The sequence below is a fragment of the Vidua macroura genome, chromosome 3 (genome assembly GCF_024509145.1).
Source record: "Vidua macroura isolate BioBank_ID:100142 chromosome 3, ASM2450914v1, whole genome shotgun sequence".
NCBI classification, from domain to species: domain Eukaryota; kingdom Metazoa; phylum Chordata; class Aves; order Passeriformes; family Viduidae; genus Vidua; species Vidua macroura.
In genome coordinates this window covers 4,001,993-4,027,293 of record NC_071573.1, presented here as the reverse complement: position 1 = coordinate 4,027,293, position 25,301 = coordinate 4,001,993, and the positions used below count along the sequence as shown (strand labels likewise).

The window sequence follows — 25,301 nt, the reverse complement described above, 5'->3', positions numbered from 1 at the left end:
GCGGGGCCCCGCCCGCGCGGGTTCGGCGCCTGCGCGGGGGCCCGGCGCGAGCGGCGGCGGCGGCGGCCATGGAGGGCGGCCCGAGCGCGCGCATCCGTGAGGGCGACTGCGCCGTGCTCAAGCGGGACGAGGTCTTCAAGGCCGTGTCGGTGCTGCGCCGCAGGTGAGCGCCGCGCCGGCGGCTCCCGGTGCCGCTCGGCGCCTCGGCCGGGGTTTGCGCCTTCCGCCCCCGCTTCCCTCGGCGCGGCTGTGGCGGGCCCCGCCGGAGGGAAGGGGGTCTCGGTGCCGGTCCCGGTGCCGCCGCGCCAGGCGGGAATAGCGGCCCCGCGAGGCTCGCGTGACAGGCGGCGGGAAAGGTTTTAATGTTGCCTCGGGTCCCTATGGCAAAAAAAAAACCCTTAAGCCCGGAAGATGTCCTGGCCGCGTTGCTGATAAGACTTCGGAAGAGGTTTAAGAGGGTTGGGCGCTGCCGGTGTCAGGCGGGTGCAGAGGAGCCTGGGCGGCGTGGCCCGCAGTTCGTGTGAAGCGCTAATCAGGATTGTTAATTGCCCTGGCCGTGCTCGCCGTGGCCCGCAGTTTGTGTGAAGCGCTAATCAGGATTGCTATTTGCCCTGGCCGTGCTCGCCGTGGCCCGCAGTTCGTGTGAAGCGCTAATCAGGATTGTTAATTGCCCTGGCCGTGCTCGGGGCGTTACTGTGCAGGAGGATCTCGGCACTCCGCTCTGGCTAGCTGCCCCTTTGGAGGGGGTGCCAGGAAAGGGCTCCCGTTTCTTTCTCCCAGGCCGACTGGCACGGCAGGAGAGCGCCTGCAGCCCGGCAGGGAACGCTGGAATCGCCGGGCACAGCCCGGGCTCTTCCCCTGACAATTCTGTAGAGCAGCGTGTGGAAGTCAGTGTCGGGTAATGTGGCCGCGTGTGTGGTTCAGTAGGATGGAGATTTAAAGGTACCGTGCGTGAGCGGGGCTGGTTTGAAAGTGCTGTCGTTCAGAATTAGTGCTGGGTATAATTTGCATAATTAGGGCTCATGTTGGCAAGTTTTGATTCGAATGTGAGTGTGGCATAGATCCTGATACCCGTTTCGTTTACCAAGATTGGTATTTCCAGGGATAGCAAGGCAGCCTTTGTTGGTCAGCCTGAAAGTTAAAGGCTTCATGAATCCTGTTTTTAGTAAAGGAAGATAAAATGCACACCTGCCTTGGTGCAATCAGAATGAAAGGGATGGTTAATTTAATTTTTTTTAAATCAAACATTTCCAAGATTGCTGCCTGTTTTCTTCATAGTCTTTTGGCAAATCTTATTTCAGGGGAGCTTTGCAAAATACAGGACTGTGCTTATCTTTTTGCTACTACTCTGCATGACCCAGCTTGGATTTAATATATTTCTGACTTTTTAAAAAATAATGCTGACAAGTGCCATAGCTTTATTTTACCTGTCATTTGAAAATTCTTTTGAACTGAAAAAAAACCCGTTCTTCCTATGTGGTCTATTTAAGTTCTTTGTTCTTTTCCTGACCAGTTTCAGTTTAATGTGGGTTTTGTGGTTAATTTCACTCTTTGTGCTTGTCCTGCTTTTCTTTGGGGATATAGATGGAAATGTCATATATAAAGCTATAGTTTAGGCTCAAGTATAATGGGTTTCAGATACAATAAAAATAATGCTTTAAGTATCACTCACTTTTCTGTTATTTCAGAAAAATAATTTTTGAGAAGCAGTGGTTCTACCTGGATAACGCCATCGGACACATTTATGGAACTACCTTTGAAGTAACCAGTGGTGGAAACCTCCAGCCAAAGCAAGAGGTGGAGGAGACTACCACAGGTATCCCAGAGCACTGACAGTTGGAAAAGCTGTTTCAAAATAATTTGCTTCTTTGATGATACCAAAGAAATTGGGAAAGCTTTCTATTAATCAGTTGTTAACTACATGCTGCTTACATTCTTTCTGTCATAAAAGTGCATGGTTTGTCTTGATCAGTGGTTTCACTAGTCCTGTAACAAATAATCTTTTTAATGTGGGAGATTTTTAATCTGGGTGATTTTATTCACATTAAGTTTTACCTCACATATTACATTTCCTTGCTTGGGCTGTACTTTGCAAGGCCATGAACAATGTGTGTTTAACCACGAGAAATCTGCTTTCTGTGACACTAAAATCATGTGTTTCTCCCACTGATTTGGAGCTAGATTTTACAAATCTGTATCCTTTTCCTTTAGAAACAAAGGAAGCAGGGACAGATAATCGTAACATAGTTGACGATGGGAAGTCTCAAAAACTGACTCATGATGACATAAAGGCTTTGAAGGACAAGGGTATTAAAGGACAGGTAAAAATAAGGTTTTGGTGTCATTTCTGTGCTACCTTGATGGTTATATTTTAGTTTCTGAAAAAGGATATTCTTTTTATCTGTGCATAGATTTCAGTGCTTTTTCTTTGTTCATCTGGTCGAGTCGTTTTTTTTGGTTTTACAAAAATGCTAAAGCTGTTTTCAGAGAAAACTTTATGTAAGGTTGTCAGAGGAGACTAAAGAACAAATTTTTGTGGCATCAGAAGTCCTAACAGATAGAAAAGTACAGCTCACATAATCACCATTTAGTTTTGCTTGTGTATAAGGTTCAAAATACTATTTCTGTATTACAGAGATATTAAAATTGTGCAATGATTAAACTGTCAAAGGTGTAGGAAAAGATTGTGGCCAAGCAATGAAGTTTTATCAAATGACACTGTGTAACAAATGTACCACCACTGTGCCTGTAGGCAGTGCCTGCCAGACAGGGGTGATGCTGGTGCTTTATCTGTACCTGGAAAACTCGAGAATATTCCCAAGAGATCAGTTCTGTTCTGCTAGAAAAGGGGTTTGTATTTAAGCCTGCACCTTTCATAAAGTAAGAGATCCTTAAGCTGTCTTAAATTGTTACTAAAGCATTGCAGCCAGTTCTGTTCTGCAGATGCTGTCAGGCACAATCCTCTCTGGTCTTTGGTTTAGCCTTTCTAATAAAACCAGGAAATTGTTCATGCTTACCTCAAGTTCATCTCCTGTTTGCATCTTGCTCTTTGGAGCAGTTTTTCTGCTTTTGCCTGCTGGGTCCAAGGGGTTTGGAGTGGTCCTTCTGTTCCCATGGTTGTGCTGCTGGTTGTGTGATCTCTTGGAGAAGAATGTGCTAATCAGGCTGGCAGCTTTGATGGTTTTTGTTTTCATATCCATGGCAGAAGATCCCTCTGACTTTCCTGTGTGTCCTCAGCAAGCCTGTGCCATGCATCTCCTGTGCTTCTATTAACTCTGCTTTCTGGACTCTAACTGAATATTCATTTTAAGCTACATTAGCAGCAATAGGTATTCCTCCCTAAATGTATGTTAAAATCTGAATTCCTGTTTGTGAATGGTGTGTCTCAGTGATGCAGGACACTTCCCTGTTTCCTCACTGTAAATTTTACTGGAATATAAAAACACTCTTACAAAACAACATAAACAACCCAGGCACTGGATTTATTTTTTACTAGAATAAAGCAAAAAATAAGAGATTCTGTTTCAAATGATTAATAACAGATGTTAAGTGTTTGAAGGAATAATGGCCTGAAAAGCACAATAGGAAGTGAGAGGAATACTTGCACCACTCTGTTATTTGAGCAGGTTTTTAAAGCACAAGGGAAGCTGCAGTGTCCAAATTGAAAATACTCCCTTTTTTTCATTTGTCCCCTCTATGTTTAATAGAACCCATAATTTTAGCAGTTAAGCTATTTGGATCACAGAACCCAAAGCAGCAGCATTTTTGTTCTTGTGTTGCTGGTATGGAGACAAGCCCTGAGCAAGGAGAGTCCTGTTGGATTGGTTTGGTTCTGCTGGAGGTCCTAGTGACCCCTCCAGCTGGAATCTGAAAGCATTGAGGAAGAGTTGGGTTGGCAAAGGGTGGAGATTAGAACAGGGAGACCAAGAAACCAAAACTGGAATTCTGGGGAGACCTGGGAGCTAGAGAAGGAAAAAAAATCAGGAGTATTGCAGGAATTAATAAATGCTAAGGAGTTGGACATTGTGCAAGGAGTTGATACAGTAGTGTGGCAAAATCTGTGAGACTGAAAAAATTATTGGAGTGAGGGAGATGTCTGGTGATTAACCAGAGCAGAGGGGAGGAACTACATGAAACAGGGAAAAAAGGTACCCTCAGAGATGCTGGAATCAGAGAGACCCAAAGAGGGAGTTGGATTAAATGAAATATTACTGAATATTCCAGGATAAGCATTTTTATTTCTCTGATTTACATGCAAAACGATGTGATTAAATTCCTACACGTAGTCAGTGTAATGCCTCACTGGTCCTGTTGGTTAACAGAGATTGACTTTGCCATTAGTGTCAGGAGAAGTTTGTGGTATACATGCCTCTACTGGAAGAAAATATTTTCAGTGCTTGTTTAAAAAAATACTGTCTATAAAATGAATGAGAAATAAATGCTAGCTGTAACAAAATGAATTGTCTCTTCCAAGGAAATAGTTCAACAGTTAATAGAGAACAGTACAACATTCAGAGACAAAACAGAATTTGCTCAAGATAAATACATAAAGAAGAAGAAGAAAAAGTAAGTGAATTTTAAAATGTGAAAAATACTTGGTAATTCCCTAAATAGTTGAGATTAAAATAAGACCATTACTATGTTTTTTTACAGATATGAGGCAGTTATTACAATAGTGAAACCATCCACTCGCATCCTTTCAACCATGTATTATGCAAGGGAACCTGGAAAAATTAAGTGAGTTTTCATTTGGTTTCTTTTTTCAAATGATAACAGAAAGATACTTTAATACTTTTTAAATACCTGCACTATACCAAAGTATGTAGTACTCACTTTTCTTCTCTTGCCCTTGAACGTGAAGATCGTGATTTAATGAAAGATAATGTGATACTGAAAATTAATTAATATGGCAGCAAACAGGAGAACTCTTTTGCATACAGCTCCAGAATTCATTTCCCTATCAACACCACCTTGCTAACTGCCCACACAGACAGAAATTCTTTGATTTTCAAAGGTACCTCTTCCCTGCTTTGGCTGGTGGCCAAACATCTCTGTGTTCTGGCTCAGTGACACGATAACCAGCCACTTACCACAGGCAAGAATTGTTGTCTTTAACCTGTCAGGGATTCAAAATCCCCAGTCAGAAGTCTCCAGATTTTAAAAACCTGTGGATAACACTGGGGCTGCAGGCAGATGGGGCCATGACTACAGGGATCTGGCCTGGTTTGATTTTCACTCACCTCACCTAAGAAATACATTAATGGTGGACTGATGCATTTTTAAATGAAGGAATAGTAGATGCTGGGATTTAAAATCTTCAAATACATGTTATTTAAAGCTTCTCAAACAGTTTTCTTTCTCCTTCCATCATCTCTGCACTTGGCTGTTTTTTACTATTGAAGATTAGTTGTAATTTCTGCAGCTTTCACTGAGTCTCTTCAGTGCATGTGCTGGGTTTTGCTCCTGGGTTACAGGTGGTGCTGGCTCCTGCGAAACAGGTGAAAACCACAAGGGATTCATTATTGGATCAGGAAATGCATCCATACCACTTGTTCTTTACAAAGTTTACATGCCAGAGAAAAAACAAAAGGTTGAAAAAGTACTTTCTCGGACTGGCACAGCCCAAGGTGTCCACTTTGCTCTGTGCACCCTACTGCATATCCTGCTTTTGCTTTTCCTGGCTGATTTCTTCTTGGCTCCAGTCCTACTTCTTCATTATCAGATGTGTAACTATAAGTTTCTGTGTGGTGACTCTGAAGGTCACTGATGCTTTATTTGAAACTACCTGTAATCCAACTTTTTTTTGGCAGTCTCCTGGGCTAGTAGGCAGTACCTGTAAGCAAACTGCTGTTTGTTAAGTGCCTCTTGTCTTCCAGCCACCTGAGGTACGACACCCTGGCTCAGATGCTGACTTTGGGAAACATCCACGCTGGCAACAAGATGATTGTCATGGAAACGTGTGCAGGCCTGGTGCTGGGGGCTGTCATGGAGAGAATGGGGGGTGAGCTACACCAAGGGGGGTGGGAAATGCACACCTGAAAGCAGCACTCCAAAGTGCTTCCTCAGCTTTTGAAATCTGGTCTCACCACCACCAGGATTCAAGGAAAAACTTGTTTTTTCCACTAGAGAAAGTTTTTGCTCAGTTGGATTTATTTTTCAGTACTTAAAAAAAAAAGTAAAAAATTGAGAATTAGATTTTATATAATTTTTAATATAATTAATTTTTATTTAGTTTATAGCCCTGTATGTAGATCTGTTTTAGTTCCTCTCAGCATAATGACATTGAATTCAGAAAAAGCTGTAAGGGGCTTGTATGGAGATTCTTGCCAGACACCTGGAAGTTCAGGAAAGTGAATGGCAGAAGAAAGAAATGGTGCCTCTGGAATTCTGACAGCACTGGAAATGTTGCAGTTCCTCTTGTTCACTGCACCACATTTAGTGTTTGCTTTGAAAGTATGTGACATTTCCTTCAGCATATTCTAGGAGAAGTTTGACTCCTGATTTGTATTTCAAACTCAGTTTCATTATTCTAAGACACCAGGTGGAGGTGACAATTACATTCCAGAAGCCTGGAAAGGCAGGAAGTGATGTGATGTGCACACAGATGTTGTCTGGGAAGCACACAGGCAGTGCTACTGCACGTTGGGTTTTTGGCCATAGGGCTACTTCTTGAAGTAAATAAGATACAACTTCAGTTAACTATTGAGAAGTTATTTTAACATCTCACAGCTCTTCCTTGAGGGCCTGGATATTGAAGAAATTCTTTGCCAAATAAGGCTCTTTAAATTAACTTTTGGGTTTTATCCAAGCAACTCCATAAATAAGTAATGGAAACGGTACAATTTTGCCTTTTAATTATTTATTAAATTAGCTTTTTCTAGCAATTTGTCACTGCTTATATGAGCTAAAGCTCATATATTAGAAGAAAGAAGCTAATATTAGCTTCTGATTTAATCCTAAACACATGGTTAATACGCAAATATTCCATGAGTTACCTTGTCCTTTTATGTTTCAGTAATTGTCCTTTCAATAAAGGTTTTCTGCCTTGAGGCACATTTCCACAGCTTGTTAAATTTAATGGTTTGATTAAGAGCAGGCAATTTACTTCCTTTTTCTTAAATGGACCCTTTAAGCATTTTAGAAAGAATTTTAAATTTTTAAGCATTCTGGCTTTCCAATGTGTTCTGATTCTTTCCCTCCCACAGGCTACGGATCCATCATTCAGATGTACCCAGGAGGGGGACCTGTGAGAGCTGCCACCAGTTGTTTTGGATTTCCCAAACCTTTTTTTGATAATCTTCATGAATTTCCTCTCAGCAAAGTGCAGAGTCTCCTGTCTGGGACATTCAGTACAGAGACTCTGCCTGCAGACCCTGAGGAGAATGCACTGGTGGAAGAGGAAAGCAATGGATTGAGTGAGGAGAAACAGACTTGCCTGCAGGAAACAGAGGAGGAACCTGCTCCTGAAGCACCTATGGAGATCAATCCAACAGAAGAGCAAGACACAATGGACATTAATGCTGAAGATGTAGAGTTTAAAGAGAACAAAGACAAAGAAAATAAAGAAAACGTAAGAATATTTATTGTGGCCGTTCAGGTTTCACAATGTCTGTGGACATAAAATTCTGCTGTCTGAATCAGCCCTGCTGAAATGCAGCTTAGGTGTTGTAAGTGGAACTCTGGAAATTGTCTTTTGCCTTACATTAAGATTCAAAACCTGAAAATGCAGTCCAGGCAATAATGATTTGATAAATAATTACCAGTTAAAGTGCCAACTGTTTGTTTTGTTGTTCAAAGGTTCGGGAAAAGCAAATAAAACAGTGGGAGAGAAGGAAAAAGCTGAAAGAAGCTGCTGCTTTGCTGAGGGAGAAGAATGCTGATGGGTGAGTCTGCTTAGAGCTGTCATAGTTTGGGAATGGTGTTCCCAATTTAGTGCTCCCACTGAAACACCCCAGACCATGGGGGCCAGGGGATGGAGCAGAGAACTGGGGGCACAAAAGGCACTGGTTGAGATTTTTTTCTTTCACTTAAATGGCTTGAAATGATTTAAAAGTCAACTAAATACAATTATTAAAAATGAAAAAAAAATAATCTATCCAAAGAAAAACAGAACCCAGGTAGAATCTAATTCAAAATTACTCCCAAAAAATAACAGGATTCTAATTAGCAAAGTAGAACCTGAGGTTTTAAGTTCATTAAAGTGGAACTAAATTTGTTGTTCTGGGTTTTTTTTGGGTTTTTTTTTTTGGTTAATTTGTTTTTAGAAACTCATTTTCTTTTTACACAGGAAAAAAAACACATAACTTTATTTTACCTGCTTTAGCCAGGATCAGTTATTCCCAAGGAACAATTTAGCACAAAGATTTAATATCATAATTTTAAAACAAATACAATATATTCCTAGAAATTGAGCTCCAAAATAGTGTAAGAGCATTTGGTGGGTGTGACTTTTTCACTGTGCTCTTAGCAAATGCTGAAGTGATTCAAGTTAACCAGGTAGCATTAATTTAGTTAATTTAATAACACTCATATTAACTTTTTTCCTCCAGAGAATATTGGTTCACTGGAAATGAAGCTGTTCTGCTTGGATAAATTTTACTGCACATTTACTGGTTATTCTCAAATGCTTGTGTATAATTTTTGGGTTTTATTACTGTGAAATTAACTCATGCTCATTCATATACCTCATGTAGCATATTTAAGTGGTAGAATTTATAAACATGCAGAACCAGGTAATTCTGTGTTCTCTGAAGCAGTGAGGTGGTCAAGGAGGTTTGTAAAAAGCTCTGCAGGTGCTGTGGCTGTGACCATGGAGCTGCCTGAATCGTGGCAGTGTTTGGGTCTGGTTTCACTGCTGTTTGCTGCTCCATCCCTGTAATTAATGTCTGTGCATGATCTGGCAAAGGCAAAATTAATATTTGACTTCACTTGTCATTTCCTTCTGTGTAAAATAGCACATTCAGCTGTTGATTGAGTTCAAGGAGACCTGTTCAGTATTTGCCTCTTGTTTGCTTTCAATCACTTTTATCCTCCTTTTGTCCTCTGTAATGCATAAAAGCTGTAAAAAATGACATTCCTGACGGGATGAGTGATTCCTGGCTTTAGGAAGGCAGAATTTATGGTGCCTGAGAGCACTGATCCCCTTTTTCAGTCTGCCTTTTATAGCCACTTCTCCTTGAGATCAGGAACCACAGAAAACTTGGCATGGAGTAAGGAAATGCTTCAAATTAATGACTAGAAACAGACAGGGAAAATAAGAGTTTGGGGATTTTTTGCAGGAGGGAAACAGGGAAAGGATAGGGAAAAAGGTGGTTGACATTGGAGGTGGGGAGAAAGATGGGACTTGGTGGCAGAGTAAAGAAAAGCTGTTCATTAGGTGAAGGTGGGCACCAACCTCAGGTGCCTGAATTTAACAGTATAATTACTGGATGTAGAAGATACCATCCCAGTTAAACTTCCACCTTCTGTGCTGTTGTGTGCTAGAACATGGTTTGTCCTGGATCTGTTGGTTCCATTCCTTGATGAGAGTTGAGGTCTGATGTTAGGCCCCTGAGGGGAAAAAGGAAGATGTTCATCGGCTATTTGGTATTCTTTTCAAGAAGACTTTAGAGATAGACTATTCCATTTTCCTGACACCATGGAAGCAGAAATTTGTTCACAGACACGCCAAATGTTTGGAATTAGACCATCTCCCTCCCTCTGCCCCTTCCTCACCCACTGCATCCATTCTGTGCCTGGCCAGGCTCCCTGCTGGCAGCAATCTGTGCTGCCACGTGAAAGAGCAGCATCTGATTTTGCCCGGTCTCTCAGCCCTCACTTCCCTTCCTGGAGTCTGGCAGAGCCCCTGGCAGTGCCAGGGCAGCATTCCAAGGCACGGGATGAGTCTTTCCTTTATGGCCTGCTTGGTTCATGATGGAGCACAATTCCCTTGAGGTTTGCATTAGAAGTAAATGGTCTGCAAGGCCGTGGCTGGCAAACAACCAAAGTGGGAACAATTGAAAAAGAATTCTCACCTCCTTATCTTTTCAAGTTACAAAATTGAACATCAGTTTTTACCTCCTTTTTGCCAGGCAAGTTTAACTCTGCTCCAGTGCTGCACATTCCCCTGGAGAACAAATGTTAATTGATGGGGCATCTCAGTAGTGTGAAGGAGTTTAATTAGCCCCTTCTTTCTACAGAAGCACTTAATAGCTAATTAACTAATTATCAACCATTCCTTGCAGTGTAGTTCAGCAGTGACTTTTTTGGATTAAAACTGGAGATAGCAGTAGAGAATCTCAACCATCTGTAGATCCAAGTTATTGTGTGATGTTAAAATGAGGATGGAGAATAGAATATGAAGCCTTTAGGGTATCAAGGACATAGTTTCTTTTTAAAAGGTTTTTAGTCATGCCTTTTATGGGTTTGTTCTCTCTTTAAATATTCTTTTTATGTAAAACTATTAAATGAAGACTACTCACTCTAAAGAGAACTGAGGTTACATTCTAAGCAACATTTGGCAGTCACAAAACTTAAAGTGTATTTGGAAAATGGTCTTGGGACAGAGCAAGCAAAATGAAATTTCTTAGATTGTAAGAATTATTGTGGAGCCCAACACAGCTGAAGTGAGTGCTCCTGCAATGCTTATAATATTTTGCACTTTGGGGAGCAATGCTTCAGCCTCTTAATTACACTAGCAGGAAGTAATGACTTGTTTTTACATCTGGGGAGTTGTCAGAGCAATGAAAACATGCTGATGAGACACTTCTAAGCTGTAATTGATTGCTGTGCTAAGTAGGAGGAAATGTCACTAGGTGAGCAGGTTTCGGAAGCAGAAAACTAACGTGCATGAAACTTTTCTTGCAGCTTAATTGTAGCCAGCAAGTTTCATCCCACACCCTTGTTACTTTCTTTACTGGAATTTGTTGCTCCTTCGAGGCCTTTTGTTGTCTACTGCCAATACAAAGAGGTAAATCAGGATGTTACTTCAGCTGTTACAGTTCAAGCCTGGTGCTATTCTGCTGTGTAACCTTCCCTTTGGTTTTCCTAAGCCATTATTAGAATGTTACACCAAGCTGAGAGAAAGAGGTGGAGTCATCAACCTGAAACTGTCTGAAACCTGGCTAAGGAACTACCAGGTAAGGATGGCAGCAGGGGCTGCCAAAACCATGGGAATTCTGAGGAGCAAAACGTTCCCTGAAACCAGGGGGGAGGCTGGACTGACTGAAACAATGTCTAAGCTCAGGAATTTGCTCTACCCTAGAGCAGTGGGTGTTCTGAAGAGCTTTGATGCTTCACTGTCACCATTTCCAGTGCAAAGGCTTTGCTTTCTTGCATTTTATTAAACATTTGCTGAAATATTTCTAGGAGAGTTGTCAGGGTTAGTAATTCCTAGATGTCCACACAAGGTGGGCCTGACCAGTGAGAACAGCACTGCAGTGTCCTGGACACAGGTAAAACCTCTGACACCTGCAGTGACAGTCAGGGCAAGGAGGGGGCACAGCTGGAGGGACAGTCCTTACACAAAGCTGTGCTGTGGCTGCAGCAAGGTGACAGGGACAGAACTGGAAATCACAGAATCCCTTCAGGCTGCTTTGTGCAGCAGCTGTGGTTTCTTGCAGAGTACCACTCTCGCTTCTGAGCACATCATGGCACTTTCATGGGCCTCAAACCTTGCCTTTATAATATATATTTATTTATACAGATATAGATATTTATTATATATATATTTTTTTTTTGCTGGAAATGCCATGAAGAAGTAACCAGTGAGGCAGCAGCCTGTATTATTATGGCTTTCTACAACTGGATTCTCTTCTGCAGCTCCTTTAAAGATAAATACACTTCCCAAATGGCTGTTTGTTGTTGTGGCTGGGAAAAAAAATTACATCCTATCCTGTAAGCTGCAATTACTCAGCATGATGTGCACACATAGAGTGGATTTTTACAGGTGCTGGTTTTGGGTGTGTTTTGTTGTTGTTTGTTTGTTTTAAAGGTTTTACCAGACCGCAGCCATCCCAAGCTGACCATGAGTGGAGGTGGAGGGTACCTCCTGTCTGGCATCACTGTTGTCTTGGAGAAGGGCAAATCTGACTCCAGTAACTCAGAAGCACTAAAGATGGAAGAGCCATCATCTAAAAGATGCAAACTTCAAGACCTTCCTTGTTAACGTTTGGGGAATGACTCATGGTTTAGATCTCAGGAGTTTGGTGAAATAACAAGTCCTTTCTGTGCTGTTGGCAGCACAGGGCTGTGCCTGTCGTGCATCTGTCAGAGAAAGCAGCAGAACTGCAGGGGAGGGAGGACTCTGCTCCTCAGCAGTTCACACCATCTGAATGTCCAGGAATACCCTTGGGAGCAGACATCCCACTGAACTCACAGGAACTTCAAAAAGGAGAAGACCAAGAGCAGACACAGCCTCAGTGCAGGCATTGTTTGTTTGTTACCAAATCTGAATACGAGGTAGTTTTTTAAAAGGTTGAGTTGGAATCAACACATCCAACTTAGCTTTCCATTCTCCAGAAAGGCAGCAGAGGATTCTCCTCAGGATTCCACATGGTGAACTGCTCCCACTTGGGACACAGAACTCAGCTCTGTTCAGTGATTTAAGAAAGTAGAATGAACAGCAAAAATCATACACTTTTTTTTTCCAGAAGAACAATAAAAAGAGAAATCTAATAGTAGAGATGACCCCATGCTTACAATATGACTTCACATTTTCCTAAAATAAATACAGAGGAGAAAGTGCATGTTCTTAAATTAAAATACAAAATATTTAAACAGTGTCACTATTAATATTGTCTGTCATTTTCTGAGACATTTTCTGAGAGTTGCTGTATGTTTTTAAGATATTACTATTTTGAAAACTGCTGTATGTATATTTATTTATTCTACTGTTAGATCTTTCAGATGTCAGGCTTTTTTTTATTCTTTTTTTCAACTTTGCATTTGCCATTTCAATTAAACTACAGGGTGTTTTCCCTAAAGAGGTTTATCTTTTTTTCTTACTTTTCCCTCTTTTTGGAAATAAAAAGGTCCAGCATGGGCTTTAGGAGGACAATGCTCTGCTGGCTGCACCCCATTACACCCCAGTGGGAGCTTCTAGGGCCAGGAGGGCTTGGCCTCCATTCTGGAACTCCCTCATCAGTGGGCAGAACCTGGAGCTTTGGGATCAAGTGCTGAGACTTGATAAAGCTGTAAAATTCAGTATTTTGAGAAGAGTTATGCTCTTTTAGGGTAGCCTTAGCTGAAAACAGAGGTTGTATCTCATGGAAAGAAGCAGTTTAATGTTCCTTTTGGCAGAACAGGTACTCTACATCTTCAGGTTTTATCTACCTCTGCTTTTTGTAAACTTCCCACTGTTGTTTTTCTGCTTTTTGGGAAGTTTCTCTTCTCCTCCTTTTGTGAACAGCCCATAAAAGGAGAGGATGTAGATTTCACCATCTCTTCCTTCTAGACAGCTGCTTATCCTAGATACTGTGACAATAAAAACCAATAATATGGGAAAAACATATTTGCATTAGAGATCAGTTTGAGAAATAAACAGTGTTGGAACACACGAGGAGTGAATTTGGATCAAGGCCAAACTGGCTCCATTTCACCAGCAGTGACTCTGACACAGTCTCAGCACTGAATCCCAATTTTCAAATGTGCCATAATACTTGTAAAATGCAGTGAAAATTAGGAAGGAAACAAGAAATAAATCATTACTGAGATTTCAAATTCCTTCTTCCCTCTCACGCTCATGCAAACTGGCAAACAAAATGCACGGGTGGGCTCCCTGTAAGAGTGGTGGAGCACAATCTGTGCACAATCTCCACACCTGACCCAGCTCCCTGAGATCACCCCATCAGCCACATGAACAAGGAGAAGGTTTGGTCCAAGATCAATGGTTTTTATTATTGCAAACTCAGACAAATATATTCCTGAAGAACACTAACACAATTATCTCCAAAAGCATATTAAAAATACCTGCCCAAATGAAAGGTTATGTTACTAAAATTCATGCCATTCAGGTCTCAGGAGCATAACAGCAAATTAAAGACACTTTCAGCTGTGTAAATCACTACACGAGAGTGGACAGTGAATAGAATTTCCTGGGTTTAGGGCAGACAACAATCCAGTGGCAGTGACTTTACCACAGAACACAGGACACCTTCAGCCTCTCCTGAGGCTGTTGATCTTCTCTGCTATGTTCTGCAGCTCCAGATCCATGGTGGCCAAGTTTTCCAGCTGCTTTTCCTGTGAAAACACAAAGCATTTCACACATCAAAGTTAACGCTGGCAAATGTTTTGTTCCGGGGAAAGGAGAGGAAAGGCCATTTCTAAGGCAGAGTCTGTCCTGCCACTTCCCAGTCCCTGGGCAGAGCAGGTGGGAACAGCAGTGCAGCAAAGACTGGGAGACTGGTGCAATTCCCTGCTTTGGACTGAATATAGGCTGGGGAAAGCATCCGAATTTTAATTGTGAGAGCTGGCGCTAATTACAGCCTCATGCTTGCAGATTTAAAGCACCATTAGCCTCCATTAGGTGCCCTCCTGCCATGCCCCAGCTGCAGGTGCTGTCCCTGGGGTGTCCCACAGCCAGCACAGGGTGCAGCGAGGGCACAGCTCCACAGGCACAGAGAGCAGGAGAAGCTTTATGCAGCCAAGTCTTTACCGTGATGACTTGTTAACAGCAATTAACGCCTGCATCAATCAGTGTCCACCTCCCCTGCTCCCAGCAGAGCTCCGTGCAGTGCACAGACACAGTGACACCCACCAGGAGGATCTGGCTGATGGCAGCTCACTGATGGCTGTAGGCTCAGTTCTCCTGGATACTGGAGCAGAACAGGAGGTCCAACAACAACAACAACAAAAAGATTCACTACGTGTGAGCTACTCATAGGAGGTGCAATGCAGGTTCTGCTCTGCAGTTCTGGCTGGGAAGTCCACGGGCAGCTGATTTCCCTCTAAATACCCAACTCGCTTTTCAGCTCGGTATTTTAAACAGCCCGACAGCCCAAGTGGTGCTTGTCAGTTTCCTCTGCTCCTGCTGCAAGGGCACCTTTGTTCTGTCAGTCTGTAGAGCCTCGAGGGAGAGGCAGGGCCCAAAGAGGAATAAAATCTTTCCTTTCCTGCCTTGCAGCAGACAGGAGCTGTGTCTTTATCCCACAAATTGGGCCCTGGGGTACTTCAGCAAACTCGAAGTTCCACTGTTCAAAGAAAGCAGATTTTTAAATCACTGAAGATCTTACTCTCAAACTGTGACTTAATCTTGCTTGTATTTTTCTATGCAGTTTCCCAGCTGCCTTGGGGATGGATTTGGAAGTGTGTTTCCCCCAGCTTTTCAGAGAAGCTGTGCACTTACCTCCTCTTCTGTCAGGGGCCTCTGGCTGAGGCTCCTTCTGTCGTTCCCAGCCACGTGACGTTTCTTCAGGTCTTCTCCAGAGCTGTACAGCCCTGGGAGTTCAGCTGACTTCTTGTAGTTGAGAAGTTGTGCAAGTTGATCCATCTTGTTGTACTGCCTTTCCACATCGTACCTGTTCGTTTTGCCAGGATTCCTCTTCTCGGTGCGCCTGTGCTTCAGAGCACTCTGGATTTGCTTTTCTGACCACCACTCGTAGTCATTGTATTCAGGGAAAAGGCTCTTCTCACTCAGGGCGGGCCTGCCTTCCTCCCTGCCCTCCAGAAGCTGCTCCCCTGCACTGTCCCTTTTGTCCAAGTGCTGGCTTTTCCACCACAGCAGTGGGTAGAAAGGCCTGTAGGATGCTGCAGTTCTCTTCTCCTTCTCTGCGGGGAGATGGCCTCTGTACTCTCCTCTCTCTGCAAACCTTTCCTCCTCCTCATTTTCCACCTGGTCACTGCTGTGATGCTTCTTTTCCACCACCTCCTCCTCCTCCAGGCTGTCCTCAGTGCTGTGGTGCCTGCTGGCCTGCCCCTTGTGCTCTCGAGCCTGCCGGGACCCTTCCTGCTCCCTGCTCCGTAGGCGAGCTCTCCCTCCCGCGCGGCGCTGCTTCTCCTCGCTGAGGTACCTGGCCAGCGGCTCCTGGTTTTCACCAGCAAGGTACATCCCCCCCTCAGAAGGGTGGGATCCATCGTGCTGCCTCCTCTCCTCACTGCTCTCCTGGCTGTGGTGGTGCCTCTTGTTTTCCTCCTCCCTGCTCTCCTGGCTCTGCTGCCAGCTGTCCCTGTGCTCCTCGCTGCCCTGCTCTGCCGGCCTCTCCTCCTGCAGCTCCTCGGGCCCACGCCTCCCAGGAGAGCCACCCTTCTCCTCAGACCCTTCCTGATGTTTCTGACGGTGCTTCCACTGCTCCCAGAGACTGGCCTCCCCTGGGTGTGATCCCCCTGCTGGTTCCCCCCTCTCACCACCATGGCCCCTCTTCTCTTCATGGGAGTCCCCCGCTCTGTGCTTCCCACGATAACCTTTGGCTTTGAAGGGTTCCTTTCCCTCTTCTCTTTCTTCACTCTCCTCGGATTCTTCACGCTCCTGCTGGTGGGAGAAACCACGTTCCTGAGACTCATGGTGGTATTTCTCCCTCCTTTCTTCCTCCTCCTCCTCACCTTCCCGAATTTGCTTGGAAGGGCTCTGCATTCCCTCCTCCAGGTGCCAGCGGCCCCTGGGGCTCTGATCATTCCCACCACGGAACTCATCCATGCTCATGCCCTCAGAGTGGGACTTCTTGGTGAGAACAGCAGCCTCTACATCCTCACAACACCTGCCCTCTTTGCTTTCCTCTTCACTGTGGTAATTCCTCTCCTCCTCTCGCCCAATTTCCTGGTACTGCTTTTTTTCTTCTGTGTGAAGTGTCTCATCCTGAGCAGGTGTGTGGTGTCCAGCCTCCTCCTCCTCGCTTTTACCTTTCTCACGGGCAAGTTTCTCCTCATCACCCCCTTCCATGTACGTTTTAGATTCCTCTTCTGCCTGCCTCTGTTCTTTCTCCACGCTCCCAGCAGGACGATTTTCAGGCTCTGCTGGGTCCTTGGGATGCCTCACTTCAGGCTGTTCGTTTTCACTTCTCTCTCTGTCGTTTTTATCACCTACAATAACAAAAGCAGCATCATGGACTAGTCCAACCCTCCACTGAAATATTATTTCAAAGAGGTGACTGGCTTCCCAAAGTACCAAGGAAATTTGGACAGAATTGATTTCTTAATTCTGCTTTCAAAATCATTCGTTTGCCACTGTTTTGTATGCTTGCCTGGAAAAGGATTAACTAACTAACTAACTCCACTCAATTAGGCATTTTACAAGTTCCCCTGGAATTTCCAGAATAAATTTCCTTCTTTGGCTTTTTTTTTTTGTGATCACATTTTTAGAACTGACTCAAGCTAGCCCTCATTCCCATTAAAAATAAATGGGATCTGGAGTTGTGCTCAGCTCTTTGAATGTCAGACCAGGCCCATCACAGATGGTCATTCACAATAAAAAGACAACCATCTATTCCAAGCTACCCCAAAACACTGGGGACTTTTTTAAACAAATTTTAATTTTTTTAAAAAATTGACTGAAAAAAAATCAAAGAAATCTGATGCTTTACAATAGTTATACATCATCTTCTCAGGCTACCCAAAGAGTTTGTCAAGTCCTCTCAGACTCTCCAGGTGGTTCAAGGAGGAAGCAACAAGTGTCAGGCAAGAATCCTGACAATTCCCAGGTCAGGCTGTTTGTTCCCTGAGCAAGACAGACTGAACAGAAGGAAACCAGAGTTCTGGCACTGAGATTTGGAGGCACCAGTTTCACACAGGCTGAAGTAACAGTTCACCAGCTCCAACACCAGAGAGAAACCAGGCACCAAATTCCTTTCCCAAGTTCAGATAACGTTGTACTTACTCTTCTTCAGGATTTCTTTGCATTCAGGATTGATGGGGGGTGCATTTGGCTTAGACAAAGCGTTGGACAGGACCTCCACGATGCACCGGGTTACCTGGAAGAGACAAAACAGGAGAGAAAATCCTCATGGCAAAAATGGAAGCTTTACTTCTGACCCAGCTGGTAGAAAAGCCACTTGGAGATTATCAATGAGTTTTGAGTAATCCTGTGCATTTGGGCTTTGCCCCTCACCCCTGTACCAGCAGGAAGAGAACTGACAGGCCTTTTTATCTCCCCTTTTGTTTGCAGAGCTAAGGGGCTTCTTTTGTACCTTTTTAAATATTAAATACTCTACACAGTACAAAGGAGAGTCAAACACCATGTGGTAACACAGCCTATAAAATAAACAGACACAACACACATTCAAAGGATGAGGATTATCCTGTAGGATCTGTCCAGATGAGGGTGCTGCAAAGGCAGTTTGGGCTGCCAATGCACTCAAACCCCTCCATGTCCTCTGTAAGGGACACACTCCACACCTTTTCACATGTGTGTGCTCTGAGTCCTGCCTGGTTTCTAGCACTCAACTGCATTGTCTGGAAGCAGAGAAAATGGATTGATTTAGGAAAGTCACACAATGTGCTCTAATTCTAAGCACTGCCAAAGGATCTTGTCTGTGTAAAGTGATTTTCAGGTGCTGAAGTTGATGGTGAGAACAAGTGCTCCTGTTTGCTGGGGCACAAGAGCCTCAGGCTGATGATCTGTGGGGATGACTGGGAGGAGACAATGAAACATTCATAGAGCCATTTGTCTTTCAACTATTTTTGGTTATTACCAGGTGTTTGCTGATCTAAATGACCCCAGCAACAACCAGTGCAGGGTGTCTGGGAGCAGCTGATGGCATTTATTTAATCACACAGGCTAAGGTCTCTTCCCAAAGCAGGAGAGGAAGGACTACATCAGAAAGTCTGTTACACAGTTGGTAACTGTAGGTATTTCATCTTTCCCCAAAGCTGTCAGCACAATAACATCTACTGTGCAATATTTCAGCTCACTTTTCAAGCAGCAGTACACTGCAGAGCTTCACAAGGAGCACACTGCCACAAGAGCCAGCTCCCATTTCCACCAAACACACTGAGGTGCAGGCAGGCATCTCCTGGCAGCTAAAGGCACTCCGAGTTCCACACCAACCATGAGCTTTTAAAAAATTTACCCTTAGGAAAAAAAAATGAAGCATTACCCTGAGAGTTTAAAAAAAATGGAGAACACATCGCTGATATTTTCTGAGGTTGGTTTGACAAGCAGCTACTCACCATTTCTTCTGTATGGTCTTTTTCCACTGGAACTGTGCTGGCACCTGGAAGAAAAACCAATTATTAGAGATTCATTAACACAAGCATCACTGCCAGGAGTCCTCGGTCAAATTGGTCTGATGAGAAAGCTTGGGTTTTGGATTGGCACACAACTAAACCAGGCACATTCCACATTAAATCTTTCCTTATTTGGATGGAAAAGCCATGTAAAATTGAGGCATAGCATGAGAGAAGAGCCATGGTAACACATGCAGCACTAAAATAATCTACACCAAGAATAAGCCCACCCACAAAAAATGCAACACCAAAGAAGGCCACATTTAAATTCAAAAATGGAACTTTACTTCAAACCAGGTCCTTATGTAGTTTCACCTGTTTGATGGTAAAAAAAAAAAAAAAATAACCCCAACAAGCAAGGCCTGTTTGCAGCCCAAGGATCTTTTGGCTTCTTGAAGAAGCTCTAAGTGCACCCCCTGCCAACAGCAGACCATTCTTTAAGACTTTAAAGCAGCTACTGTCCCAATCCTGCTGGAGAAATGTCTCACTTGGAGGTGGCTCCTGCAAGGATGGAGAGAACCAGAAGGGACAGAAAAATTTCCATTCACTGAGTGGTCCATTATCATTCCAAGAAATAAGCAAAACCCCCTCAAATCTCAGTGGAAAACTACTCTGGAAAGAAGCAGTACAAGCCATCCCTCTCTCTCTGCCCTGAGGACATGTGGGATAACTCACACCTCCTTACACCAAGTTCTACTGTACCTGGGCCAAGGAATTTGCTTTTGGAAAGAAGCTACTGCCAATAAAACCTCCGTGCTGCCTGATTTTGCCATCACTGCTGCAATGTCTCCAGCTGGTTAATGAGCTTGGCTGCTGTGTGTTATTAATAAACTGTGTCAATTCCCATCCACCTGGAGATTTCCAGGAGGGAGGTTAAGCACCTCTGCCAGCCCCACAGCAGGGCCTGTTGAATCCTGGCTGTGCAGGCTTCCCACACGGTGGAGAATCACAGCACACACACACACACACACACAGAGCTTGGGCTGCAGCTCTGAACGGGTCAGGAGAGTCCTAAATACAACCATGACCTCTCTCTGGTCATGATGAGACCTCCTGGAATAGATGAACACACAGCACATCATGGAGATAAAGGAGATCAGTTTTACCTCTCAACATCAGGAGAACGAGCACTGCCCCAAGGAAGACACGTAGCCTTACACTATTTAAAGCAGCACATCCTTTCTATTCTCTGTGCTGGCAGAGGAAGCAGACATCCCCTGGAGCACTGACTCAGAGTGTAATAGCTGAGCATCACACACCAATAACTCCTGATATTTCTGTGCTCTCCCCCAAACACACATGCAGGGACGTGCTCCTCCAGCCCCCATCCCTTCCCTGCGTACACAAGTGCCATCAGAGAAGGGAACCCACACAAGGAGAGCACAGAAGGGATTCCCCTAAAATAGCACTGCATCCCTCCCCCAGAGTGCCAGGTGGTGTGTGAGGGGAGATGGTGCTCGGAGCCAAGGCTCTCCCCCGTCTGACTGAGGCAGCTCCGAGCTCCTTTACTGACCCAGGATGCAAATGATCACCAGGCTGCTGCAGGCAGGAGGAGCAGCAGTACATACACGGGGGCAGGGGACAAACCCCTGCCACCAAAAGAAGTGTTATTCTTACAAAGACATTCTCTGGATCCCACAGGTGTCGGGGATGTTGTTTTACAGCAGGAGCTGCTCCCAGGCTCCACTCACATGAAAGCACAGGCTCTTTTTGGGGATGCTCCTCTGTTCCTCCAGCCCCTGAGAAAACCTGACAGGCCCCAGGGCAAACATCTGATTTTGTCCTTTCAGTGATGCAGCCACAGCACATCATCTCCTGTGAGTGACACCCAGGTGATGGCATAAAGCACAGAGCAGACAAACTCCTGGACATCTTTTCCTACTTCAGGCCACCCCGTGAATGCTGTCAATGGCACAGGAAGACAAAGTCAGGTTGCACCCACTGTCCTTGCTGTCATTCAAAAGCTCCCAAGAGCTTGGTTAACAGTGAAAGCCAGCATGAACAGAGAGGGAGCATCATAACAACGGCAGGAGAACAAAATGCTATTAGACAAATGTCATATTAACCTGTCTGGAGAAACAGAATGAGCCTCCAGTCCATGCCAGAGCCTGAAATATCACACTGAGGCAGCTGCTCTGCCAGGGCTGAGCCAGGAAGGCAGTGGGGAGCCAGCAATGCCCCACTTTAGCCAGGTGTTGGCAGTGCCAGCCCATGCCAGCTGGCAAGAGCTCCCGTGGGGCCACCTGCCACCTGGAGGTGCTGGCCAACACGGCTGCCTCCCTCTCCAGGAGGGGTGAGGCCATCACCCTGAAGGGACAGCAGGCTCAGGCAGCAGGGCACCCAGCCGTGGGCTTGCAGAACACAGCAGACGGGAGCACGGCGGGGCTCCAGAGCAGAGCCAGAGCACGTGCCAGCATGGAAACCCTGCACCTGAACACACAGCAGGAAAGAAACCACAGCCCTGCTCAGCAAAGCTGAGCCCTGGCTCTGCTGAACCCTCCTGAACCAAGTCTGCCCAGGCAGTTCGGATCAGATTATTTGGTTTTGCCTAAGTGCTGAGAGCTGATGAATATCATGAGAAATGATAAATGCAGGACAAATTCACACGGTTTTTGCTTCCATCTCCAAGATTAGAACAGATCTTCAGGTGGGTCCCTGATGAAATCCCTACATGGCTTTGTTTCATCAGTGCAGATGACTCAGTGCAGTGTCATTCCTCATCAAAATGTCACAGTGTCTTCCCAGGCAGGATCACTGAAATTTAGGCATATTGATTTGCAGGAGTACTAGAAAGTTCTTGAAGTTAATGTTTAACCAATTCAACATTTGAAAGTACAACAGCCACAAAGGATATAAAGAAGTACCTGACCTGTTTGATGGCATAAATAGGAAAAAATATTTGGTAATAAACACCCACAAAAATTTATGCTATAACTGTGCTGGGGTCTCTTCCCCTCCGTATCCCACCCTCCCTCTTTGATTTCAATAAAGGCACTTGAAGGCAGACAACTTCCTCACAGTCTCTGTGCAAGTCCCAGAAGTGTGGAGACTTCTAACAGACCTAAAGCCAAAATACTCAACCCAGAATGACACCGACTCTTTCAGCCAATGATGTAAGTATGCATAAAACACTATAGAGCCAAGCCACCACCTCATTCTATTGTGTTTAAGGTTCATTAAAAAAAAAAAAAACAAAAAAACAAACCCAAAACCCCGTTAGTTAAACCCGCAGAGCCGCTACTTTGCCATCACCTCTCAGCATCCAGCACCAGCTGGCAAAACCCCAGCAGCAGCGCTGTAAGGAAGCGGCACCGAAAGTCTTTGTGCAAAGACGCTGCGCTGGGATAAAAATAAAGGCGGAGCAGCCGGGGAGCTCTCGCCCAGCGCCATCCCCAGCGCCCCTTGCCGAGGGGCGAGCCCGGGCTGCGGGTCCCGCACCCACCGTGGCCTCCCCGGAGCGAGCCCGTGCATCCCTCCACCGCTCCCCGCGCCGTTCCCGGGATGTTCCCCGCCTCTCCCGGCGGGATGCGCCCTCGCCCCGCTCACCTGCCAGGGCGGCGGCCGCCAGGAGGGCGAGCAGCGCCCGCGGCCCCATGCTCGGCTGGGCTGGGCTGGGCTGCGCTCGGCGGCTCCGGCGCGGTTTAAAAGGGGAGCGGGGGCGGAGGAGCGGGCGGGGGGCCCGCCGGGAGCTGCGTCACTGCGAGCCCCCGGGGGCGGCGCCGCCGCCGCCCGTCCTCGCCTCCCCCCGGGACCCGCTCGGCCCCGCCGCCCCCTCCACTCCCCTCCCCTCCGGAGCACGGCAACTTTCTCACAGCCGAGCTCCTTTTCCCTGCCTCGGCAGCTACCGCAGCCGCCCTTCCCGCCCCCCGGCTAAAGCTTCCAGGACTCCTGCACATCCCCCCGCCCCGCCGTGCCTCGGAAAAGGGGGAAAGCGGGGCTGCCCTGATCGTTCTCCAGCTCACAGGATGCGGCAGCATCCTGAGGTCTTTCCCACCGCCAGAGGATGCCGAGCCTCTGGCGAAGCGAGGAGGTGCGGTAACCCATCCCTCTCACACAGCTGCCACAAGAAATCACCGCCGCGCCTCCACACCCTTTCCCGATCTAAGCCTCTTCAGATGCTGCTGCAGCCTTTTCTTCCTGCAAGGTTTTTGTCCCTTCCCCTCCTCTCACAGCCTCCCCCCACCCTCTATCCAGTACACCCAGAGAACGACTGGGAAGTAATCCCCAGTCACCTGGGGAGGCAATGACACGCAGTATTCCTTCCCCAAGAGTTCTACCAGGGGAATCTCAGCATCCATCTCCGCAGGCAAATCTCTTATTTACTGTGATGGTCCTCTGGGGAGCCAGAGGAAGCGCACAGAGATCAAGTTTTACATCGTTTCCTTTAACAGCCCCTGCTGTCCCAATTAGTCCTCAGTGGAATAAAAAGCTTAAATGACAAGTTAAAACGGGGAAGTCTGAATGTTCCACCCGGTTCCCTTCAGAGCCAGGCAAAACGCAGAACTCCTTTTGGTTTTCATTAACCCTCAGAGGGCCATCTCCAATTTTAAGTGTATTCATAGTTTTCTTTTTTCTTTGTCTTCAGAGCCAAGCAGATGGGCCTCTAACTGCCAGCGTTCAGGAGGACAATGGATCTCTACACCCAGCTGGCAGTTCCCTCTGATATCATTGTGTGCCATTCCATTGTCCATTAACAATGGCAGGCTGCTACAAGCACACAGCCCGTAAAGACAGAAAACGGGACACAAGCACAGCGCTCCAATCCAACTCACCAGCAGGAATTCCAGCTCCTTTTGAAGCCTGTTTCAGGAGACAGCCTGGAGGAGACACCAGGAGGCAAAGCCAGACACCTTGCTCACCTTGCATTCTGTTTACAACTTCTGCAAAGTAACAGAAGCCAGTCCCCTGGCCACCATGGAAGACAAACCACCTGCAACATCTCCCAGTCTCCCTCCTGCATGCTGTTCTGTACTGCCTCTGCCAGCCCCATCTCCACAGGCAGGTGCTTCTTTGGAAATCTCCAGCTTTGGCTTTGGGAAGTCAAGAGCCTGTTTCAAAAGATTGACAGATTTCCCTGGCTCCAAGGCCCCCATGTCCTCTTCTGTCTGTGTGAGGATTCAGCCTGGCCTCAACTTCTTCAGCTGCTCATGAGAAAGAATTTTAAGCGAAACATTTGCCTTTTATGTGTTCTCTGCTTCTGCAGCATATAAATAGCACGTTTTGCCATCAGTTACATCAGGGTCTGCATGGGAGCACCTTCACACCTTCAGATTTGATTTTTCAGATTTTTTCAGCTTTGATCAGGTTCGAGGCTGCCAAGACCTGCAAATGTTGTAGGAGGTCTCTGACAGGAGTAGGGACAGAACTGTCTGGAGTATATCCAACTCTTCTTCAGGGTAGGATTCCAAATCAGGATCCCACAGACTTTTCTGCCAGCGCTGGGAAACCAGAGCATCCAAGCATCTTGCCCACAGTTAATTAAGTCAGCCTCTGTTTCCGAAGCAGTGTCACTTCACATGGACTTTTACAGCCAGGGATCAGCTGGGATGAGTTTCTCTGCAGATCAGGACAGAGCTGTGACTGCACTAAATCAGGATTACTGCAGGCAAAGGCACATTTCATTTGATCAGCTGTGAGTGGCACACCCCAACCTCCTTTCTCAGATGTGTCAGTACTCTGATTGCAGTGACATCCACGCCTCACAATGTTGTGACAATCTATTGCTCTATGAATAAACAGTATTTATCCTGCAGGATTCTCTCAAATACAAATGCTTTAAAAAATTACACATTTGGCTCATGCTAGAAGCTGGAACTTCAAAGGATGACAAGCAAATTTTTGTGCATGCGCTCCTTCTAAATTGAGAGGAGACTGCATGAGGAAAATGAGGATTGCTCTTCTAATTAGGTGTGCTAGTGGGGATTATCTTCATTCTTACATGCCAATTAGTTTTCACAGCATTAATCACTGCAGCCCATTTCATGAACAAACTCATCTCTTTCATTCAGGAGGATGGGTCTGGAGAAAGACAATTGCACCTAAAGGCCACCATCTATCCAGTTTCACTAACAGAACCAAAATCCTTTCAGGATTTTGCCATATCCAAACCTTGCCATATGCAGTGCTCGTTGTAACTTAAGGGATGATGGAGCTGCACAGCTGAAATA

At 45.5% G+C, this 25,301-nt stretch overlaps 2 protein-coding genes across 5 annotated transcripts; one reads left to right on the top strand and one right to left on the bottom strand.

The window, feature by feature from the left end:
- Nucleotides 1-47: 47 nt before the first annotated feature.
- Nucleotides 48-12,761, top strand: TRMT6 (tRNA methyltransferase 6 non-catalytic subunit). 2 transcript variants are annotated; one of them, XM_053972261.1, is made up of 11 exons: nt 48-163; nt 1,689-1,816; nt 2,212-2,321; nt 4,475-4,566; nt 4,654-4,737; nt 5,877-6,001; nt 7,206-7,570; nt 7,798-7,883; nt 10,846-10,948; nt 11,031-11,117; nt 11,972-12,761. In XM_053972261.1, the coding sequence occupies exons 1-11, from the start codon at nt 69-71 to the stop codon at nt 12,143-12,145; spliced, it is 1,449 nt and encodes a 482-aa protein (XP_053828236.1). In that variant the 5' UTR covers nt 48-68; the 3' UTR covers nt 12,146-12,761. The 2 variants fall into 2 exon arrangements, with proteins under 2 accessions (XP_053828236.1, XP_053828237.1); XM_053972262.1 differs by lacking the exons at nt 48-163; nt 2,212-2,321 and having other exon boundaries at nt 1,731-1,816.
- A 1,088-nt stretch (nt 12,762-13,849) lies between these two features.
- Nucleotides 13,850-24,014, bottom strand: CHGB (chromogranin B). 3 transcript variants are annotated; one of them, XM_053972257.1, is made up of 5 exons: nt 23,907-24,014; nt 19,078-19,121; nt 17,786-17,879; nt 15,323-16,992; nt 13,850-14,217 (listed from the first exon to the last, which is right to left on the bottom strand). In XM_053972257.1, the coding sequence occupies exons 1-5, from the start codon at nt 23,998-24,000 to the stop codon at nt 14,134-14,136; spliced, it is 1,986 nt and encodes a 661-aa protein (XP_053828232.1). In that variant the 5' UTR covers nt 24,001-24,014; the 3' UTR covers nt 13,850-14,133. The 3 variants fall into 3 exon arrangements, with proteins under 3 accessions (XP_053828232.1, XP_053828235.1, XP_053828233.1); XM_053972260.1 differs by lacking the exon at nt 23,907-24,014 and adding an exon at nt 22,681-22,848; XM_053972258.1 differs by lacking the exon at nt 23,907-24,014 and adding an exon at nt 21,742-21,835.
- Between the last annotated feature and the right edge of the window lie 1,287 nt (nt 24,015-25,301).